The sequence below is a fragment of the Periplaneta americana genome, chromosome 13, assembly GCF_040183065.1.
Source record: "Periplaneta americana isolate PAMFEO1 chromosome 13, P.americana_PAMFEO1_priV1, whole genome shotgun sequence".
NCBI lineage: Eukaryota > Metazoa > Arthropoda > Insecta > Blattodea > Blattidae > Periplaneta > Periplaneta americana.
Window position 1 is genome coordinate 141,992,983 of NC_091129.1, and position 25,432 is coordinate 142,018,414.

Consider the following 25,432-nt stretch of genomic DNA (forward strand, 5'->3'; position numbering starts at 1 on the left):
GACGAAAGGTAATTTGGTGTTGAAGTGTGTAGAATTCGAAAGAGTAAAGACAAAGAGTGTAAAGTTCTACGTTCTTTAAGTCGGAGCCACGAAAGACTTGCGAAGGACGGTGATATGTGATCATATCGTCGGATGTTGCACACGTATCTGACGCACATATTCTGAACTCGCTGTAACTTGACTGACAGTTCAGAACTTAGGTCACTTAACAAAACGTCACAATAATCGAAGTGCGGCATTACTAGGGTTTGTACTAGGGTAAGTTTTAGTTGCTGGGGCAAGAAGTTCCTTAAGCGACTCGAACAGTGAATGGAGGAACAGATTTTTCTTTATCTTTTCTTTAATTTGAAAATTCTAATTTAGATCATTATCGAAAAAGAAGCCAAGATTGTTTACGACAGATGAATATGGGATTAGCGTGTTGTTAAATGCGAAGTATAGTTGCTGGACAGACAGATACAATTTTGACTGCTCAAGAAACGTTCAGCGTCACAAACTGAAAACAATTTCGTGCACAACAGTGATAAAAATGTCAAGAATAATAGGGTTGAGGAGGAGGAAAACTCCAAGGAGAAGAGATGCGGAACAGACTGCAAAGAGCTGTGGTAAGAACAAGTTAAAAGGATGGTCGACGGAGGATTCGCAAGAAAAGGCGTATGAAATGCAAACCCAGACGTCTCCAATTCCCTAGGAAAATTTGTCGGAAGATTGCCTGTACTGAAAGTCTTTGCAGCATACATCAGTTACCTCAACCGGCGTCCCGCAAAGCTTTTTCTCTCCATAAAGCTCTTATACATAGGGGAAAATTTAACTGTGTTACAAATGTGTGATGAAAATATTTTTAGAGCTATTGTTCCAACTCGCGATTCAATATTCTTCGCTTTCTGTAAACCACATTCTCTTCTAAATTAAACTTCCGTAACTCATCATTATCATAATCTCCTTTTTATGATATATGCATCATAACCTGTTCCGATTCTGCATTCCATCACCTCCTTGTTCTGCATTGGGTTTTTTTCCCCCGCAGGAATACAAAACAGAGTTTGTTTTGGGTCACAGATTTTTTACAACTGGGATACTGTACAGGATTTTTTGGAGATCATATGGAATGTGGATAAGTAGGTGTTAAATTTATTAGATTTTCATTTGGTCTCATCACTAAATGTTATCGGCGAGCTAGAGTTAGCATAATAGCAATTGGATCCGTGGTTCGCGGGTTCAAAATCGGCTGAAAAAGGCGATATAATTCTTGTCATGACATTCTCTGAAAGGGAAGTGAAGCTGGGAGACCCGTATCGTAAATTTAAGGCGTGTAAATAAAATCTGTCTCTGATACAGGCTCCAGGCAAAATAAATAGGCTATTTCTTGCCCACATTGAATTTCGGAAGTTGAAAGAATTGGTCAATATTATACCGCCACCATTATTACTCTGTAACTAAATTCTAAAATACAGTGTAAGCTTTTAAGTTCGACAGAAATCAAGTTAGATATTCTATAGTTCGACTGATTACGTAGGAGAATTAGACACGCCCCTATACGGACACTAAGAAATGGGTTTGCCATTGAAATCGGAATTGGTTCTGTGTCTTGTAGTGATACTTTTGTTAAAGGAAAACAGAATATTTTAGTAGTAGTAGTAATATTAGTGGTAGTATTTATTTATTTATTTATTTATTTATTTAACCTGGTAGAGATAAGGCTGTCAGGCCTTCTCTGCCCCTCTACCAGGAGATTCCAACTATAATATGAAGAATAAAATTACATACAATTAGTATTAAATTTATAATTACAATTACAATAGTAATATACGTTACAAGAGCGGTATGTTCACGTTTTCATGGTCGAGGAAAAGATTGAAAAAGCGAAACGTAGTTGAGCTTTTTTAATTTCCGAGAACATGAAAACAAACATACCGCTCGTTTATCGTACATTAATTTGTGCGAAGATCGTTTATTACATACCTGAAAGACGAATTTCTAATTAGTTGCATTGAAATCTCCATGTTGGTTTCTGTTTAATGACGCCAACTTCGGAACACCAAAATATCTTTCTTCAACATTGTTGCTGTAAAATGTTTTCTGTGTTTACTATTACTCCAGCAGGTCGTGATATACGTCTTTTTTCCCCCAGTCTACAAATGCGAACTTAAAACAAACGGTAAGGTTATGCAATGATTTATTTTTCATTTTAATATTTTAACAATATTATTTATATAACATATTGCAGTAATAGCATCGGCATCTGGAGTCTCGTTGATTTTTTCACGGCTTCCTTAATGTCACTTGTATCAGGAATGCAATAAGTTTCGTGGAGTAGTAGACTTTACTTAATTTTTGCAAATATTTAAAAACAATAATTAACATTGCAATGTAGGCGAAATTGCAGTGGTAAATTTCCAAATTTATAATTATTACTATGTTAAACGTCTCTAAAAATAATATGTTAAAAGCCTAAAGCAGTAAAATGAATGTGGCGCTTAAGCGGTAAGAAGAGGGAAATTGTTATGTGTGTTACGTTGGGAATACTGAATGTGGTATTTCACACTTACCGCGTATTGGTTCTGTGCGGAAAACAAGCAATTACGCACGATCTCGCACGAATAAAATTACAATTAGTATTAAATTTACAATTACAATTACACAAAAATCAAAGTACGAAAAGATTATCTGACTAATGAAAGCTAGATAATTTATCATAGAAAAACAAAGAATATTTTATACTGACTGAATTACAAATGAAACCTAGAATAACAAAATTGTATAGTGATGAAATTACTGGATATTGAAATATTTTGTGATAGATTAAGGAAACTATTTACAAGAAATCAATTACTGACCAAGTGCCTAGTAAGTTTGCGTTTGAATTCAATTTTATTTCGACAGTCCCTGATGCTAGCAGGTAACGAATTCCAGAGTCTTGGCAGGGCTATTGTCAAAGAGGAGGAGTATGAGGAGGTGCGATGGGATGGTATTGTTAGTATTGTTTCATGACGAGAGCGTGTGTTCAGATTATGGTGGGAAGAAAGGTAAGTGAAGCGAGACGACAGGTACGAAGGAATAAAAGAGTTCAAGATTTCGAAGAGAAAGAGAAGTGAATGTAAATTTCTTTTCTTATCTAGTTTAAGCCAACCTATTGCTTCCAGGGATGGGATAATATGATCATATTTACGAACATTGCTTACAAAACGTACACACAAATTATGAGCACGTTGAAGTTTCGTTTATTAATTCTGTTTAGTGTATTTTCGCATCTACCTTATCAATGCACGTTTCTCAATCATTATACTTTTTTGGAATGCATTCATTCTCTTTACTGTAACAATTTATTGTTACTTCACATGATAGAAGAAAAATTATACTTTGAAAATGCACTGTTCGATATTCTGATGTGAACTCTACCGGGTATGAAAGAACCCAAGAAAGAATATCAATCTGTGTAACAAACATGTGTTGTATTTGTGTGATATAAATGCGAACTCCATTACACTTACTCAACTTAGATCAATATTGGTACTGATTCCATTGAATTACAGAAAAGCGCATGTATTTCAATTATGAAACTCAGTCCTCCATTCTATTTCTAATGCAACACAAAAATTAACAGGCCAAATACGCGGTTAGAGCACTAAAAGGATCGGAACCACAGTATCAAATCCAGAGATGCGTGCAAAACGGACATAAAATTTCATATACTAGTGTATCACAACACGTCAGAAATACTTGGATGGATTCAAAATCAATAATAATAATAATAGTAATAGTAATAATAATAATAATAATAATAATAATAATAATAATAATAATAATAATACTATGTACTTACTTACTGGGTTTTAAGGGGAGAGGATGGTATTTTTTTTTTTTTCCTATTTGGTGTAAAATATTAATTTTCTGTATTTAGAGAGCTCATAGCTGTAGCAACTCAACCAAAAATAAATAAAAAAATATTTTGGGGGCCCAGATTTGAAAAAAATATACCCAATGCAGGATTGTACTAAAAATACGCTGTATCTAAACCATTTTTAAAGGTAGATTCATCCAGTTTCTTGCAATGTACTTGCAAAAGCATGCTCTACAATCTGTATGTAACAGAATTGTGATATTAGTCCCTACGTTTGTAAAATAAACAATTAAAATTTAATAACACTTTTCTGAATTCCTTTCTTGCAACCAAACGGACGTAGTTTTAAAATGAAATCAATTAACAAAATTCTGTTACAGGGAAAAGTTTCCTAATAGTCTAAAGAATGTGTGTTCTAAATTTCATGCATGTATCTTTAATAGTTCAGAAATTATATTCATTTTTGTCTGGCAATGTAGCAAAAAAAATGAAGTTACCGTAAACCGATAGAAGAGGGCGAGTGATTTAAAATTCCATAGCGCAGGAAGTTTAAAAATGGCGTCTCAACATCCGATAAGGGCACAAATACCCACGAAATGTTATGAAATGCATTCCACACATATCATGGAGTATTAAAGATTTTTTTTTTTTTTTTTTTGAAAATTCAATTTACCGGAACCAACGATAAAATGGGGGCGAGTGATTTTAAATTCCATAGCGCAGGAAGTTTAAAAATGGCGTCTCAACATCCGATAAGGGCACAAATACCCACGAAATGTTATGCAATGCATTCCACACATATCATGGAGTATTAAAGATTTTTTTTTTTTTTTTTGAAAATTCAATTTACCGGAACCAACGATAAAATGGGGGCGAGTGATTTAAAAATCCATAACGCAGGAAGTTTAAAAATGGCGTCTCAACATCTGATAAGGACACAAATACCCACAAAATATTTTGTGCGAGATCATGCGTATTTGCTTGCTTTCCGCACAAAACCAATACGCGCTAAATGTGGAATACCACATTCAGTATTCCCAACGTAACACACATAACAATTTCCCTCTTCTTACCGCTTAAGCGCCATATTCATTTTACTGCTTTAGGCTTTTAACATATTATTTTTAGAGACGTTTAACATAGTAATAATTATAAAATGGAAACTTACCACTGCAATTTCACCTAAATTGCACTGTTAATTATTGTTTTTAAATATTTGCAAAAATTAAGTAAACTCTAGAACACCACAAAAGTTACTGCATTTGTAATGCAATTAACATTAAGGAAGCCGTGAAAAAATCAACAAGATTCCAGACGCCGATGTTATTACTGCAATATGTTATATAAATAATATTGTTAAAATATTAAAATCAAAAATAAATCATTACATAACCTTACCGTTTGTTTTAAGTTCGCATTTATAGACTGGGGGAAAAAAAAGACAGACGTATATCACGGCCTGCTGGAATATAGTAAACAGAGAAAACATTTTATAGCAACAATGTTGAAGATAGATATTTTAGTTTTTAAAAGTTGCCGTAATTGAACAGAAACCAAGATGGAGATTTCATTGCCACTAATTAGAAATTCCCCTTTCAGGTTTGTAATAAACGATCTTCGCACAAAATAATGTACGATACAAGAGCGGTATGTTTGTTTTCATGTTCTCGGAAATTAAAAAAGCTCAACTACGTTTCGCTTTTTCAATCTTTTCCTCGAACATGAAAACATCAACAAACCGCTCTTGTAACGCATATTACTATTGCTATGCATTCCACACATATCACAGAGTATTTTAAAGACTTTTTTTTTAATTTACTCATTTTTCACCAAAAATACCACCCTCTCCCCTTAAGGAACCTGGAGGTTCATTGCCGTCTCCACATAAGCCCGCATTTAAAATGATTTCATATTGAAGTGTTTTATTTAAATCCTGTTTAAAAGTCTGTGCAGTTTTTTCCCCGAAACTGTGAATATTTTCTTTTTGTAGCTCTTGACCAACATTACAACTAAGTTGAATAGTTAACCCCTGTTTTAACGTGGTGTATGGCTTATTGGTCAGCCTCCGAAACCCTAATGAAATAGCATTCAACTTGACACATCAGAATCCATATGCATTTTAACCACAGTACGATGCGATAAAAATGTTTAAGTACGAATAATTATTCCAAACGAACGCCACTTTCGAAAAAAGCAAATTCGAACATCATTAAAAAACACTGCTCTGATAACAACCACTCCACATATGAAAAAGTCCCCACGGGATTCAAAAAGTGCGATAAATACGCAGTTGGAGGGGGTGTGGGGCTTACGTCCACCGAGTGTGGAGTAACAACATATTTTGAAGCGCACTGCTGCCATCTATCGGTGGCGGAGAATAGCACAGCATGGCCCAAAACGTTTTCCAGTAATTCCATTAGACAACCTTCAAATCATCGCGTAGCTCCTCTACTGCATGCATTTTCCCTCCTCAACCCTCTTTTTCCTTCATCCCCTTCTCACACACACCAGTTTTCGCTTCATCCACCATTTTAAACCCTCAAGCGGATCTGCCCTTTTGTGAATATGACGGGAAATAGCTCATGACCTTTTGACCCATTCCCCTCCCTTCTTTCACCGTTTTACAGTTCCAATAGCAGCGAAATGGCTTCCGTAGTGTCGGTTAGATACACTTCCATATAGAAACCAAACGGACCATCCCTAGCCACACCAAGATTCATATAAAGGAATTATGGCTGAAATAAAATAAAATCGGCAGTAGACTTGTGCAAGAATTTCTGCAGACAATCGAATTGCCTGTTCACTAAGTTCATAATCTTTTACGAACAAGCCGTTACAACTGAACTAGATTCACTAGAACAATAATAAATATAAAATGGAATATTAACTTACAGATAATTTTAATCTTGAAAATAAGTTATGGTTAAATAGTGAAAAAGAAAATACCTTCAAATCGTACATCAAAGAACTATCATAAATATTTCATGGTCTAAATCCAGGGTTGGGCCAGTAAATTATCTGTACGTAATTTACATGTAAAATACATAATGTAGAAAACTGTTTTATACACGGAGTAGTAAACTATCATTTATTGATTTTGACAATCTAAACATCAATTACTTCATTTCTTTAAAGTCCTGATAAGAAAAATGTCTGCTGCAGCACAAAAAATTTATTTATTTATTTATTTATTTAGTTACTTATTTATTTACTTATTTATTCATTTATTTATTGTGATTTTATACTGTAGATTTACATAGATTATAATATTTGTTCTTACTTCCATTCACGGTAGAAAAATAACAATGCTTTGCTTACTTTTAGTTTGTTTGTTGGAAAAACGCCAAAACATCCTAATTTATTTCTTTTTGGGACTTTATATCTGCAATGCTTGGGAAAAGTGGCATAAGTCAGTTTCCACAAACATTTTTTATTAATTTATTTACAACTTACGGAACATCTGCTCGCTTGGGAATATAGACATAAGTATTTCTCTCATTACAATAATTCATACAGAAGAAAATCAAATCGACATAAATCAGTGTGAAGACAGTTTTTTTTCCTTCTCCTGTAAAATTAATATTTTTGACTTGTGCCACTTTTCCCGAGCAAAAAAAAAAAAAACACACACACACACACGCACACACGCACACACGCACACACGCACACACGCACACACGCACACACGCACACGCACACGCACGCACACACACACACACAAGTAATAGTAAATAAACCTAACATTTAGCAACTAATATCACTTGTTAAACACATTTTAGACTTAAAATAAAATTAATTAAACTGACCAGTTTTATTGATTTCCCGAAAGTTTTGTTTTCGTCATTTGTAAGGTTTAAAAAAAAAACTATTCTAGTGATAAAGGCCTTTTTATAATAAGTTATAACAGTTACAGGTAAATATAGTAACTCATTAAATGTAATAATGATCCAAATTTTATGTGGTTAATCAGAAACTGAACAAAGAAAGACTAACAATAAAAGTTCTTGGAAATTTTTTTTTACGTATTTTACATTTATTACGTTAATTATGCATTATTTACGCGTATTTTACTGTAAAGTAAATAACCTTTCTTTACACGTAAAGTCTCAACCCTGTCTAGACCAGCCATTTTCAACCGGTGGTGTCCCGCGAACAGGGTTGCCAGACGGCCTGGATTTCCCAGAATTGTTCTGAATTTTAATGGTGTGTCCTGTATCCTGGATTGAGTAATATTTGTCCAGAAATGCCAAAAAAAATGGATATAATACAACTTTTCACTCATTTCTTTAGAATTACTTTTAAAATTCCTTATCCATATTTTTAAGATCCTGTCCAACCAGTGTAAGCTTACAGCGTCGTTGTGAGTGCCATCTGGCACCTCCTATCGGATTGTGTTTTTTAGTTGGTTATTTTATGACACTTTATCAAATGATTTGGTTATCTATCGTCTAAGTGAGATGAAGATGATAATGCTAGCAAGGCGAGTCAGCATCTGCTCTTAATGGACTGAGAGAAACCCCCAGAAGAAACCTCAACCAGGTACCTTGTCTCAACCAGGATTTCAACCTGGGTCCGCTCGTTTCACTTTTAAAATATAGCGTAAAATATTAGGTTTTACTTGTACTATTACAATATTTCCTACTTGTCAACAAAACCAAGCCAGACGCGTCACAATTTACAATTGCTTAAGCTACATTAGATATAGATTAAACTTGCAAGCCTAAAGTTAATCAGACAAGCGTCTAAACTGAACTGTGTGTTGTAATGTGTCATTAGAAATCTATAACGATAATAAAGGTCAAAGACAAAGTGTATATATTTGACCAGACGCTGATCACTAATGGTAGGAGCTACAGAGATGACCAGTTTATCTAGTGACTGGATAAGGCAGGGATGAGACGATATTAGCTCCCAATCACGGTAGAAGAGCTCGGCCTTGATCACGAGCGCATAGCGCATCCACTACAAAGGGTCGTAACGTAGACACAGGGATGTACATGCACATGCAGCGAATAAAGGCAGCAATTATTACAATAACTTGCGTTACTAAATTTCTGGCTATGTAATAGAGCTAATTATTCAGTTGTTTAATACACATGTACATATATAAACACATCGCAACGGGAAGGGTTTTTAGGAACAAAAAGAGAAATAGGAAAAGTTAAAAGCAATTATTTATAATGTAAATACTTCACTTCATTGGTTAGGAGAAACTAATAGGGTCTATCTGCTCGACGTGTGTGATTTCTAAGTACTTTTGAGTATTTGTTGAAAAAATAATAATGACAATATTGATTGAAATAGAGTATATTGATTGTGTGATTGTGAAAATGTAGTCTGCAGTCGTGATTGTGTAATGAGTTTTCTTAGAGTGGTTTGTGAGATGCACGTAACACAAAAAAAAAACAAATTTCTTAAATTAAGATATTGAGAGCCATCGTAATTTTTGGAGTCAATCATTTAAGGGGATATGTATGATTTTTAAAACTTCCACAATTTTCAGCCAAAATTTGTGAAATTTAAACTATATAAACAGATCTGTAATAATATCATCTGCACAAAATTTGGTGCAATTAGGTCTAATAGTTTTGAAATTATACTTTTAAGTATATTTTATATTGACGTTACTAAAAAAAAGTTCCTTGCATCAAAGTTTTCAAATTGTTTAGTTCATATTTGCTTAAAATCTTGAAAATAGTTACTGGAATAAAAGTGAATTAGCTTTTTGAGCTTAGTAATAGTATAAGTTAAAGTGCAATCAAAGATAAAATATTATTTCTAAATTAAAGAAACACGTAGTCTAATAAAAGTAAATATCCAGAAACAAGCAACAAATTAAATACCAATAATACATTTAAAATAAAGAAATAAAAGGAATCTAGATACTATCTGCTGACCCAAATGTAAATTAATTTACCTTCGATGTCAATTCCGAAATCAATTTATTTCTCTCCTTTCCTGAATAATGTGTGTGTATATATATATATATATATATATATATATATATATATATATTCATGTTGCGTTTCATAATGTTGACCTGGTTGGCAAGTTGGTATAGCGCTGGCCTTCTATGCCCAAGGTTGCGGGTTCGATCCCGGGCCAGGTCGATGGCATTTAAATGTGCTTAAATGTGACAGGCTCATGTCAGTAGATTTACTGGCATGTAACCGGCGACGCTGATATAACCACTGCAGTTGCGAGCGTCGTTAAATAAAACATAACATAACGTTTCATAATGCCGTTTTATGTTACTTTTTTTTGCAAATGATATTTTTTTACACAACAAACACATGTTCGAAGCATAAATATTGTATCTTCCACTCTTCCTTGAAAGCTTTAAGCGCATCAGTTCCGTCATGATGCGCTGTGTTCTAAGATCTGTACATCCTTTAGCAATGTTTACAGGTAAAATAGCTCTAGCTCGAAATTACTAGTCACAATCGCAAGACTGGGATAAGGGGTATCGAAGACGTGGTGCGAAAATATGGTTGGCTAGTTTTTGTTACCTCTATACACTTAGCTGTATACTATTACTCTTTAAATATGTTGCCTCTTATTTCCTCTTATCTTTTCTACAGTATCTACTGCTTCAATAATTGTAGTATTAGTGTCTTGTGATTACTTGAGTAAAGTGTTCTAGAAACGCTTACAACTATAGGTTTGCTGAGCAGTGCACAAAGTAAGGTGAGTGTCATCGATGTTTTCAGAACAGATAGTACGTGTGTAATATGGAATATGACGGGAATTATAGCCGTATTCCTTACGCACTTCATCCTTCCAGATGTAACAAATTTCACATAAGTTATCGTTTTCCACACAACTACACTCCTACAGTTTGTCATGAAACACAACATACCTGGTACTAAATGCATGCACATATTCTTTAATATGATAGGCCTATTAACTATTGCTCCAAGGCCAGTAGTTCACAACCTATCGACTCTAGTATCTACTACAGTGGAAGCTCTTAAGTTCGACAGAAAACAAGTTCGACATCTTACAGTTCCACTGCTTAAGTAGGAGAATTAGGCACTAAGAAATGGGTTTTACATTTGAATGGGAATTGGTTCTGTGTCTTGTAGTGATACTTTTGTTAAAGGAAAACAGAATATTTTATTGATTACGACATCCATCTTTAATCACTTAATTTGAATTAATGAACTCTCCTTTTCTCTTTCTTTGTGCCGTTTGTGAAACCGAACTGTCGAAACCCACTGTGGTAATAGAAGAGCATACACAAGTCTCCGGGCGGCAGGAAATACAAGTACAGTACTGTATTCGTTGATGGATAACCAATAAGAAGTCCACACCTGTGGAGTAACGGTCAGCGCGTCTGGCTGCGAAACCAGGTGGCCCGGGTTCAATCCCGGTCGGGACAAGTTACCTGGTTGAGGTTTTTTCCGGGGTTTTCCCTCAGCCCAAAACGAGCAAATGCTGGGTAACTTTCGGTGCTGGACCCCGGATTCATTTCACCGGCATTATCACCTTCATATCATTCAGACGCTAAATAACCTAGATGTTGATACAGCGTCGTAAAATAACCCAATAAAATAAAAAAAAAACAATAAGAATTTGTATTCATTTCACATGCCACACCCACTACCCTTAATGGACTGAACTTTCAATTCTGTTCAGTCGAACTTAGGAGAGTCCACTATATATGCAAGAATAAATATTGGAACTCGAAAAGGAGACCCTCAATATTGTGTGAAAATATTTCAAAGCCCAGTTTCGTCCCTTTCTTACTGCAATGATTGGGAACTACAATATTTTCTCCCTCTCCGTTGTAGCCGAATGGTTACAGTTATGCACATTTTCGCCACTCCGAGTCCAATTTTTAAACAAATCCGTACTATGAATGAATGCCAAGATCGAGGCACTTTGTCCATAATCAAGTTGATTACTATGTCCTCTCTTACTGAATTAACAATCATTGGACAGTTCAATGTGCGGAAAGATTATTGAAAATCGAAGCCGTTCCCAATAACCTTCATGGTCTGCAACATTGTTCGATGAACTGCAGGCCCTAACGCACACGGCTCGTGTCTCTATTGTCTGGCCAAAGCGATTACAATGATTATTCTCTTTGCATAGATACTGGGTGGGCAAAAATACTAACACTCTTCGTGCAAAAGCGTGACTGTTCATAATATTTATATGTATATTACTGGATGCTTCTAATGTTAATGATAAGCTATAAAAATGGGTTATCTGAACGGCATTAAGACGTGGATGATGCGAAATGGAAACGCCCAATTTAAGTCACAAGCATAAGAATACAGGGTGATCCATTTGGGAGGACATAAAATAAAAACGTGATAAAATGAGAACCGTTGCTATTTATTGTTAAATAATTTGTACATACATTCTAGAAGAATGGAAGTTTTTTCCAAATTAGACCACAACATGCTCACCATTGCGAACACGACACAGTTCAAATCTTGAGACTAATTCCTCCCATGTGTGGTCTAACATCTCAGGGGTAACTTTCTCAAAAGCTGAGGAAATCTTTGCTCTGAGATCATGAATATCCGTGGGTCGCTGTGCATATACATCATTTCTCACGAAACCCCAGAGAAAGAAATCGGGTGATGTCAAGTCTGGGGAATTTGGAGGCCACATAATTGACCCTCCTCGACCACATCAGTTGTTTTTTTTAATGTGTCATCCAGATAATCACGAATATCTGTTGTCCAATGAGGTGGTGGTGCACCATCCTGTTGGAACATGATACCCATGTTGTTTTTCTGTTGCAGTTGTGGTTCGAGAAAGTTGTTTCAACATGCCCAGCTATGGTCCTGATCGAACTGTTTCCGACGCGAAGATAAACGGCCCATGCAGATTATAGCGACTTACCGCGCATTAAACATTAACTTTAACACTAGCCCTTTCCAGCTCATATGAGACATGAAGATTTTCAAGTCCCCATATGATTGCATTATGGGTATTCACTCGCCCACTGACATGGAAGACACATCTCTCGCTCCTTGTTGTGTAGTAAACAACATTGCTGGGTAACTTCTTTTGTTTCTTATGCGGTAAGAATGATGATACAAAACTCTCGTGCTTCAGTATCACATTGGAACTGAAATGAATTCTACAGCACCCCATTATAAATTTTACAGTCATTTTATTTTATATTTTCCCAAACGAATCAGACTGTAGATGACAGTCAACAATTTTCAAACCTAAATTCTTATTTAATGAAGCTGCTGTTTTAGATTCCTTGTTCAGGCAACATTTGCAACTGCTGCACCAAGAACTTTCTCAGTGCAATTAAATCGCCAGAAACTACCAGAATTTGTGCGTGTGTTCTTACAAGTTCGAGTATTCCTGTTTAATTATTTGTTTCTGATATTCTGTAAAATATATTTTGTCTGACAGCATGAAATTCATTGCTTTGACTAAAACGTTTACGATTCACGAGACCTAACCTAAGAATGTATTTGTTTGATCACGTGAAATGATTAGTCCGAATTTCTAAAAAAGAATAGCACTTAAAAATTTGTATATTTAAAATACATACTCCTAAGTCGCGATCATGCTATTTCCTCTTTTGAGAATTCTAATAAAAATCTGAATACTAAAAATTATATTTCTGTCCATTAATCACGTGCATGTTTCGTTCCAAGGATGCCTATGTCTATTAAGTCGCTAAACTGGAGAATTAGCACGGTAGATTTGAACCGTGCCGTTACGGTTACGACCAAATTTAACTAAATACGCAATATTGCCAACATAAGAACATGACTTTGGTCTGTGGTATCGTTAGAAATAGAAATTTGTTTCTTTTTCTCTCTACCTCCTTCGTTCTGAACATTACTGAGAGATAGCACCACTGTTACCCTCATCTAAGTATTTCAATGATTTTTTCCCCTGGACCACTAATTTGTTTGGACGACATTTCTACATAGAAGATTAAGGCAGATCTTACAAGCGATTTCCAGTTACTAACAGTATGGTCATCAAAATTGTGTGTCCATTTTATCTCGAACTAAAATCTCTCTCGCATTTTCTTTTGTTTCATCACGGCTGAATAGATTTATCTCTTCGTTATCGATGTTTCTAGTCGATGGCCTTTATGAGAGTTTTTGTTTCGTAATATTGATAAACAATAATATAATTATAGCAGGGAATAATTTCATTGCCCCTAAAGTTGTTTTATTGTATTTTCTCTAGGCCACAAATAAAACTTCAACGCGGTCATAATTACGTACTTAACGCTTTAGCGAACATTAACCGGAAATTTACTTTCCGTTATTTAAATTATATTCCGTGAAACACACCTTTTTTCCCGTTATTTCGTTATCTTAATACATACGCATTTTCTTTTAGTGCATTCAAAACATCGTTGTTGTACTGCATAAACCTTGCACTTGACTAACGGAGTGATTTATTTAAGAATATAGTCGCGAATTTTACTACCACCATTTCGATTGTCTTTTGTTTGATACGGCACGGTAACTAGTGGCCAGCGAGTAACTCGACTATCGACATTGCTCTACCGTGCGTATTATCCAGTTGTTCCCTATAAGTTATATGTTATTTACCTGAAAATAGTGTTGAATTGGAATCACAACGCAACACAACTAAATTATGTATTAATATTAATACTGGTATTAGTAATTAATTATTGAGTTCAAATTTCACAAGTTTAATTAGGTACTTCCATTTCATCAGATTTCTTCTATTACAAACTAAAATTATTGCTGCCAACATAACGGTTAGAAAATAACTGTCAGTTGTAGTATCTGTCAGTACTCGAAATTCGAAACGAAGTTGATAAAAGAAAATTCAATCTGACAAGTAGAAAATCACTTTAATCCACCTGTAGGCTATATGTAAACGACATTTCATACAAGTTGAGAGGATGCGAAGGCATTTCTTTCCCCTTCTATTTGCCCTGAGTCCGTCAGTATAACAGACCGGTAGCTGTTACCTCTTATACCTGCACCCCCCAAGTTGTACACACAAGAAAATAAAATATTAAATAAAGTACATAAGTGGATATAAAATACAGTGACACAGATGTTTGACAATTACATGTTTGAGTATATTTTAGTGTCGTTTTTACAAAATTTTCAACTAATAATTAATTAAATTAAGGGATGCTAGTTTGTATTGTGAAGTCAGGGGGGAGTGACACAGTGCAGATGGTTCCGTCGTTTATGCTGTACAGTAGCAACTAGCGGTGAAGAAAACATTTATCTTCTGGTGTCAGTAGCTTTTTAATGTGCCAGTTGATATAAACAACAATGAAATGAAATATAAACGCTTAGTATAGATTTTCGAAATCTAGATTACCGGTAAACGTTTTCAATAATAAGAATTTTCACTATGTTTAAAGTCAATTAGTCAAACGTTAATAAGATAGACAGTAGCATCTTCCCCTTCACGGATGGTAAAGAGTGTGAGTAGAGGGGAAGGCCCATCAACCAAACTGAAATGGGGATTAGTGATAGGGGAAAAATGGTTAGGTTTCACCCTTAAGTTATTAAGTAAATCGATCCGGATTATATATGAATCCTATAGATTCAAAATCCCCTATATCCATTTTCACAAATTGAATAATTTTGACAGAAACTGGTGGCAAATAGACAGAATTTTCAACCTTACAATGACTTTTAACAAACCTTTTTCTTTAAATTTAATGGGTTTTCGTATTCGAACTATATAAATCATTAGAATTCATTCTTAGCAAGCAATATGTGGGCATAACTAAATTATGAATAAAATGGTCTTTAGGGGGTTTTGAATCTAGAGGATTCATATAGACTATGAATATGTCATTGCCAACGTGACGAATATGACGATGGCTTCTAAGATAACGGCGATGATGACTGCGTCGATGAACAAGAAATACATAGCGATTACTGTAACTCTTATAGCTACTCACCGACCACGTTGAGATGTATGAAGTGGCTCATGTGAGGTGTAGTGCTAATCTGGCACTCATAGATTCCGGAGTCGCGGTGCTGGGGGTACTTGATCTGCAGGGTCCAGTCCTCGCTGTGAGGGTGGTGGATGGCCCTGAACCGCTGGTCACTCGTGTAGGTGTACCTCCCCACCGTGAGCAGGTGGATGTCCCGATGTCGCACCCATGACACCTGCAACAGCATCTGTTGTTACGTCAGTCAGTCCGACATGGAATGGTGTATGTAATGACAAGCATGGTGTAATTACCCAATGGTACATCACTGTGATAAACTGATAGTCTGAATTAGGCTAATTGCGGGGCGGCTTCTAAATTAATTAACTTGAAGAAAAACACTAGCAACTACATAATGAAAATTATTAAGCCTATATTTATATATGCCAGCACTTAAATGGGTTACAACTGACCCGAAACGGACAATAATATTGACATAATTTTAGAAACTGATCGTGTGTACCCTTTCCCGTAGAATTTATGTTTAAAAAGTTTCTATTTATTTATTTATTTATTTATTTATTTATTTATTTATTTATTTATTTATTTATTTATTTCTCCATTTATTCATTTTAACACTGTTACAGTATTTAATCATAGTAGTAATTTAGACCCAAGAATATATAACAATTTATATTTAAATATCCTAATCTTGTCAATTCTAATAGTTCTAGTATTAAATTTAAAAAGTTGTGTATGGGTTTTATAAAAATTTAAAAATTGTAAATTTCAATTTATATACTATAATTGCATAGTAGACATAGGACAAATTGTATTGTATAATTATTAATTTCAATTCAGGAATCCGCTCCTGAGCACGAGTTCTACTCTTTCAGGGGTGAGCTAAAGTTTTTCTGTGTATATTATATTTTATGTTACAATTATTAGCAAAATAATAAATAAATAAATAAATAAATAAATAAATAAATAAATTGGAAATTTATCCTTTGAAGAGGTGGAAAAATTCAAATACCTGGGAGAAACAGTAACAAATATAAATGATACTCGCGAGGAAATTAAACACAGAATAAATATAGGTAATGCCTGTTATTATTCGGTTAGGAAGATTTTATCATCAAGTCTCAAAAAATCTGAAAGTTAGAGTGAGTGAGTAGGTTATTTTACGACGCTTTATCAACATCTTCGGTTATTTAGCGTCTGAATGAGATGAAGGTGATAATGCCGGTGAAATGAATCCGGGGTCCAGCACCGAAAGTTACCCAGCATTTGCTCATATTGGGTTGAGGGAAAACCCCGGAAAAGACTTCAACCAGGTAACTTGCCCCGACTGGGAATCGAACCCGGGCCACCTGGTTTCGCGGCCAGACGCGCTGACCGTTACTCCACAGGCGTGGACTGAAAGTTAGAATTTATAAAACAGTTATATTACCGGTTGTTCTTTATGGTTGTGAAACTTGGACTCTCACTTTAAGAGAGGAACATAGGTTAAGGGTGTTTGAGAATAAGGTGCTTAGGAAAATATTTGGTGCTAAGAGGGATGAAGTTACAGGAGAATGGAGAAAGTTACACAAGACAGAACTGCACGCATTGTATTCTTCTCCTGACATACAGTAATTAAGAACATTAAATCCAGACGTTTGAGATGGGCAGGGCATGTAACACGTATGGGCGAATCCAGAAATGCATATAGAGTGTTAGTTGGGAGGCCGGAGAGAAAAAGACCTTTGGGGAGGCCGAGACTAGATGGGAAGATATTAAAATGCATTTGAGGGAGGTGGGGTATGATGATAGAGATTGGATTGGTCTCGCTCAGGATAGGGACCTATGGTGGGCTTATGTGAGGGCGGCAATGAACCTCCGGGTTCCTTAAAAGCCAGTAAGTAAGTAAGTATTCATTTATTTAATCTGGCGGAGTTAAGGCCATCGGGCTTTCTCTACCACACCACCAGAATACATACATATATATATATATATATATATATATATATATATATATATATATATATATAAGAAACAAATGCAGAGAGAAGAAGGAAATAAGAAATAGCAGTAAAATTGCAGGTACAAATACAAAAAAACACGAATGCAAAAAGATGAGAGAAACAGTCAATTCTGCATATAGTGAACTCGGTTATAGTGAACATTCGGCTATAGTGAACCTAAGTCGTTGGTCCCGACCCACATAATTAAGAACATTAATATTACCGTTTATAGTGAACCCTCGCCTCGTTTATAGCGAACCTAAAAAGCTTTCCAAAGAAAATGTACTTTTAAAATGGCCAAAATGGTAATTTAGGAAACCCTTTCCTCCTACAAACTTCCAAGAATATGTTCAGAACAAAATCTCAAACATTCTAGTCCTTAAGTGCATTGAAAGAAGCATGATTCGTTCAGCTTCCTGGACAGTTTGAAACATGTTAAAGAGAATAGTGTACACAGTGAGGGATAAAGGAAGGATTAGTTCTGACCTCTTTAAAAGAGGATATTAGAAGAATAGGAAGGAAAATGTTTTCTTCTGTAAAAGGGACTAGAGTGATGACTAAAGGGTAAATACAAGAAGGATTAAAGTAAAATGGTCCTCAACTATTCCTCCCGCATCTGTGTAAAAGTGAACCCTGGGAAATTCCAAGGCCGAGTACATAATAGCATACCTCTAGTGGGAAGAGGTGCGAAATCAGTCAATGCCTACAGACAGATTAGATTCAAGTTTCGAACTGTGAACATCATGTGATGTCGAAGCCTAAAGTGTTTAAGTTCGAATATAAAGCGAACATAACTACCACCTTGTGAACCCTAGGGTTAGATTAGCCAAGTCTAAACAATGGTTTACAACAATTGCATTGTCTATGTTTAATAAACATGCTTATAGTGCACATATTGTTGATTTTAATAGATTTAGGTGTGTTATTCGTGACTGGCTAATCAAACACTCTTTTTATGATATAAAAGAATTTATGGAAACTAATGTTGATATAGTATTTTAATTTGTTGGTTTATCTTGTTTTTCTTTTGACTTTGTCTATGTATCCGTGATACCACGACTGTTTTTATCAACAGTAATCTCACTAGAGGTTTTGATTTATCTAGACTATTACACTCTTACTACGTCATACTACTTTTGACCAATAAAACGGTACGAAAGGACGTATTTTAACCAATCATGGCTGCTTATCGCACAATTTTATCGCGTCCCTAGCATTTGTTTAATGTTATCGCGTCCCTAGCATTTGTGTCTTTGTTTGCCAACATTTGAAACTGCGCTGGTCTGGACGTCAAAATATATATATATATATATATATATATATATATATATATATATATATATATATATATATATATATTACAAACCACTCCAGTCGATGCACAGCAGTTTCAAATATGACTCGCATTGGCATTCAAGAACAAGAATTAATAAAAATCACTGATCATACCTATGCATCTTCTGAAATCAGATTTACAAATAAATGAAGAGCGCCATTAGGAAATCATGAATAAGTTGAATACACCATGTAGGCCTAAATCAACGAGTTCCACTTCTATTACGCACACGTCCAATATAATATCAATTGAACCACCAACCACATTCAAATTTTAAAATTGTACATTCAATAATTATTCCTTTTAAAATTATTCATTCGGAAATCCTGAATAAGTTGAATACACCATGTAGGCCTAAATCAACGAGTTCCACTTCTATTACGCACACGTCTAATATAATATCAATTGAACCACCAACCACATTCAAATTTGAAAATTGTACATTCATTAATTATTCCTTTTAAAATTTTTCATGTATATTTTTTATATCATCGTCGTTAATTAAAACTTTTCTAACACTTGTGAATATCAGTTAGGTTATGTTATAGCTTCTGCTATATGACATAATGGATAGTTACGTATCAGAGATTGTTTAATATTAAGATTTATTGAAAATCATGTCAAGTGACGTTGATTACTGGGATTCGGACAATTGAAGTGGAATGCAAATGTTTGAATAAAAATGAAACTGAATCAACAAAGCCTTCTTGACTAGTAACATTGTCATCGTGTATAATAGATCGAGAACTTCTCGACAAGAAGGCATTGCTCACTACTGCCATCTAGCATGCATCTAGCTTAATATTTGTAATGTTGAGATGGTACAATAATACATTTGAAGACAGTTGTATTTTCGTAAGTCAATTAATATTATTGTATTGGAGTATTTCGTTACTTCTAATCTTTATATACTTTCTTTAATCGTGTAATAGTCAATTAAATTCCACTCGAGTTTTGATTTTCTCTAGATAAATCAAAACGTCTAGTGAGATTACTGTTGAGAAAATCAAAACTCGAGTGGGATTTAATCGACTATTACACGATTAGAAGAAAGTAGGTATATGATTAGAAGTAACAAAGTACTCCAATACAATAAAATATTAATTGGTTTACGAAAATACAACTGTCTTCAAATTTATTATTGTACCATCTCAACATTACGCTAGATGGCAGTAGTGTTTTATGATTATGTTTTCTTGTTATCAGTTGTGCCAACTATGGAATCTTCATTGAACTCTGTGGACGGTTACTAGTCAAGAAGGCTTTTTTGATTCAGTTTCATTTTTATTAAAACATTTGCATTCCACTTCAATCATCCGGATCCCAGTAATCAACGTCATTTGACAGATAATTTTCAATAAATCTTGGTATTAAACAATCTCTGATACTTGACTATCCATTATATCATATAACAGAAGCTATAACAAACATAACCTAAATAATATAAACAAGTGTTAGAAAAGTTTTAATTAGGGATGATGAAATAAACAAGAAACGTTTTAATTAACGATGATGAAATAAAAATTAAACATGAATAATTTTAAAAGAAACAATTACTGAAAATACAATTTTCAAATTTGAATGTTTTAGTGGTTGGTGGTTCAGTTGATGTTATATTGGACGTGTGCGTAAAAGAAGTGAACTCGTTGATGTACATGGTGTATCCCTCAACTTATTCAGGATTTCCGAATGGTGCTCTTCATATATGACCAATGATCTTTATTAATTCTTGTTCTTGAATGCTAATGCGAGTCATATTTGAAAGTTCTGTGCATCGACTGGAGTGGTTTGTAATTTTATATTTTTTGATTTCCAGACCACTGCAGTTTGAAATGTTGGCAAACAAAGAAACAAATGCTAGGGTAGTGATAAAAATAAACAAATGCTAGGGACGCGATATAATTAAACAAATGCCAGGGACGCGATAAAATTGTGCGATAAGCAGCCATGATAGGTTGAAAGACGTCCTTTCGTACAGTTTTATTGATCAAAAGTAGTGTGACGTAGTAAAAGTGTAATAGTCAATAAATAAATCACAGATCAAACTGGTAAAAAGTATTCTGATGAGAACAAAACATGCCATTTTCAAATATGAAACAATTTTTTTAACACACATAAAACTTAATCAACTTATGTTCTTACATTTTTCCTTTTTATTCTGCCCTAGTGCTTACAACAACATTTTAGAGAAAGATGAAACAGCTGCTTTCATATACTTTGTAGTACTGTAGAGTCAACCTTAATACTGTATTCCTCTGAGTTTAAACAGTGTAACTCTTACATTTGAAATATTGCTAACCTTGAACCAGTTCTCTTAATATCACTGGCCTTGCAGAGAATGTAGAATAATAAACCTTTGCTCTATATCTTCCCTGATTTCCCTGTGTGAGCTTTTATAATTATTATATTAATAAGATAATGCATTACTGTAACGATATGCAGCTGGCGATCTTTCTCGCGCGTCTCTGTTACTCTGTGTAGTGTTACAGACTCCGCTATTCATTATAGTTGTAACGCGTTAGACTAAAGGTCTCTAGTGAACTCTCCATCAGCATTAGAACCTGGAGTGAAATAATGCATGAGTGTGCTATCTTTATGTCTCCCTTAAGTATGGTTGAAAAACAGCAAACAAGCTGCTTTTAATTATGCCTTATAATAACTTAAAAATCCAATCTCTGCTCTGCTACAATACAATAACAAACTTCTCTCACTTTTCGTTAACGCGACGAGAGCAATTGAAACACAAAAACACTTAAAATATATATCATCGTTTATTTGCTTGTGTCTTCTTTACTTGCAGTACTTCATTTCTTTCTTTCCTTGCAGCAATTCTTCTTGTCACGCTTCTAACCTCTCCTCACTATTCCCTTCTCTTCCTTTCTTCCATATAATAATAATAATAATAATAATAATAATAATAATAATAATAATAATAATAATAATAATAATAATGATTTATTTTAGCTGGCAGAGTTATGGCCGTCAGGCCTTCTCTTCCACTCAACCAGCAAAAAGTGTATATACATATGCATGAACTTACAAAGAATCCAACAATTTGATTTAGATGAGAGTTACATGTATACAAAAGTTATTTACAAATTAAACAACAAAATACTATGAACTATTAATTAAACACTGAAATAAACTGTGTAGCAGAATTAAACTAAAATACATAGAATGTTAATATATTTCAAATAATATTAGATAATAGAAAGAGATTATTACGAGACAATTAAAATACAGCACAATCAGGATGATGTCTAAAGAAAAAAAGTAACAATGTAGTCAGTGATAGTTTAAATCAGTATGATTGGAGTGAAATGCTAATAAGGTTATCTTTTAAGCTGTTCTTACAGGTGTTTATTGTCTTGCAGCCCCTAATACTTTGTGACAAGGAATTCCATTGACGCGAGGTGGATATTGTAAAAGATGATGAATAACAAGATGTTCTATGAAGAGGTATACTTAGCGTGCCACAGATAAGTGATCTGGTATTTACGTCGTGGTTAGAGTATAGATAAGAGAAACGAGACGAAAGGTAATTTGGTGTTGAGGTGTGCAGAATTCGAAAGAGTAAAGACAAAGAGTGTAAAGTTCTACGTTCTTTAGGTCGGAGCCACGAGAGACTTGCGAAGGACGGTGATATGTGATCATACCGTCGGATGTTGCACACGTATCTGACGCACATATTCTGAGCTCGCTGTAACTTGACTGACAATTCAGAACTTAGGTCACTTAACAAAACGTCACAATAATCGAAGTGCGGCGTTACTAGGGTTTGCACTAGGGTAAGTTTTAGTTGCTGGGGCAAGAAGTTTCTCAAGCGACTCAAACAGTGAATGGAGGAACAGATTTTTTTTTATCGTTTCTTTAACTTGAAAATTCCAACTTAGATTATTATCAAAAAAGAAGCCAAGATTTTTTACGACAGATGAATAAGGGATTAGCGTGTTGTTATGGGTAACAACTGAAAGATTACTGTTATTAAGGGAGTTAACTAAACGCTTATGTCCAATAATTATGGCTTGAATCTTACTTGGATTAAGTGCGAGTCCGAAATTGGCCGCCCAAGTGGAGACAGTGGCTAGGTCACAATTTAACTTGTCAATGGATTCATTGATCGTATTGGGTCTGGAATGTATGTAAAGTTGTAGGTCGTCGGCATAGAGGTGATATCGCCAATACTGTAAGTTCTTTGATACGTCATTAATGTAGATAGAGAAAAGCAGTGGTCCTAATACGGAGCCCTGCGGCACTCCCGCCTTTGTGCATATCCATCTCCATATACAGGATGATTCAGAATTTAGGGGAGAGTCGGGTAGTATCGGACATCGGGTAATATCGGACAGTGCGTTTCTTTCATCTACCACCATATGGTAGTACCTGAATGGCATGGTTACGTTTCTCTATGCGACATCACAGAAACGTAACCATGTCAATCAGGTACTATCATCGTGTGGTAGATGAAAGAAACTCACTGTCCGATATTACCCGATGTCCGATACTACCCGACTCTCCCCTATGTTACAGAAAAATATGGTAGATAGAGAGTACTAAAAGAAACAATAGGGTCAATGGCCTGACTCTTTGCTAACTGAGATTTCAATAAAAAAAACTACACACAATGACACTTAGGCCCAATTGTATAAAACTCCCTGACTAAAGATCAACTTTGATCGAAGATCGAAAAGTGAACCGAGTTCAGACACTTCTTCTATTGTATAAAACTTTTCTGTTATCAAATTACCTTGGTTCAAATGCAATCTAAGTTCACGTAAAAAGGATTTGGTAACATCGCATAAACAGGTGAAATACGTGATGCGCGGACCAGGTTACACAGGTTTGTTCAGTGTTGCCAATCTAGTGACTGTAACTCTTTTTCAACAACAATTTCTTTTAACTTTTATATTGCTTAAATAGGGATTTAGGGACCTTTTTAGCATCCCATAGTGACAAAATTTAATCTTTCTTTGTTGATAATGAGAAATCTAGCGACTTTACAACTACTTTTTGGCGACTTTCCGTATTACATTCTGTTGGAGACACTGGTTTTTTGTGCTATGTAAATAATGGCGGACAATAAGAAGAAGGTTGACTGTTCTCCAAGTTGTTATCATGTTATGGTGTTTGATACTGCTAAACATAATAAAGCTTTATAAAACGACAATTTTCCTTTAGTAATACAGTTAATTGAACATTTATGAATGTACCTGTCATATCCATTAATAATTAACGGTTTTTATAAACATAATATAATTATAGGTTATGTTATTTGGTACTGCTGAACACGATAGAGCCTTATAAAATATAAGAATGTTTGTGTATTAAGGCAAGAAATTGAAAGAAATATATATAAATGTACCTAACATATCTATTAAAATTAATAATAATGGATATTTTATTTGCACAATCTGTCACTCGTATATTTCAAACAGAAACGAAATAACTGAACTTGGATCATCTAACTTAATCGGAGAAATATCTTCAGTCAAAGTTGACTTTAGTTTGAGACAAATTAATCTCAGATTAGAATTTATACAACACAAAATTCCAAGTTCAGCTCAAACAAGGATCAATTTAACCTCTGATCTAAGATTAAATGGTTTATACAATCGGGCCTTAACAACTTGTGCATTACGGAAGAGCTTGGAAGCGACGTCATCTTTCTTATAAACAATACTGGCATCGCCGAAACATTGACTGTCGCATTCGTTTAAATATGCCAGATGTAGTACGTATGGCGTTGCAGGCGTCGAGCATCCGTGGAAGAGAAACATCGACATAGTCTACAGGTGTGGCGTACACTAGCTTCTTCAGTTGTCCCCACAAGAAGAAGTCAAGCTGATTAAGATCTGGTGATCTTGCTGGCCGTGGGACGGAACCTTGATAACCAATCCATCCGTCACTAAATGTTGCCGTCTGCTTTTGCCTTACCGCAAGGCTGAAGTGCGTAGGAGCTCCGTCATGCTGGAACCATGTCTTGGTTCGTACTGCAAGGGGTACCTTTTTCAATAAAATGGGGAGGACGTTCTCCAGAAAGTATCTGTAATTTTCTCCTTTTAGGCGATTTGGCATGACATAGCATAAATGCGCATAGCAACAACAAATAATCACAACATGTCAAACAGCCACAATACTAAATAAAACAAATGTAGCGCCGTACCGGTGCGAGATAGGACACACATTGTTCAATGAAAAATGTTCGTTTTTGCACTTCTATCTACCATATTATTCTGTAACATAAGGTTTGAATCAGCCTGCATATTCTTCCTTTTCTCACCCTTTTCTTCCTTTCTTCCTTGTCGTCCATTCACCCATCTTATATTTTTCTCCCTTTCGATCTTTCGGTGCCTAACAATTACAGTAAATCTCGCGGCACA

The 25,432-nt window shown here is 34.8% G+C and overlaps 1 protein-coding gene across 2 annotated transcripts in view; it reads right to left on the minus strand.

Moving 5' to 3' along the window:
• LOC138712516 (neurotrimin-like) overlaps positions 1-25,432 on the minus strand; it is a 1,014,780-nt gene that overhangs the window by 610,004 nt on the left and 379,344 nt on the right. For both annotated transcript variants that reach the window (XM_069844403.1, XM_069844402.1), the window contains exon 2: positions 15,741-15,963. In XM_069844403.1, coding sequence (XP_069700504.1) covers positions 15,741-15,963 — 223 coding nt within the window. The remainder of the gene's footprint in view (positions 1-15,740; positions 15,964-25,432) is intronic.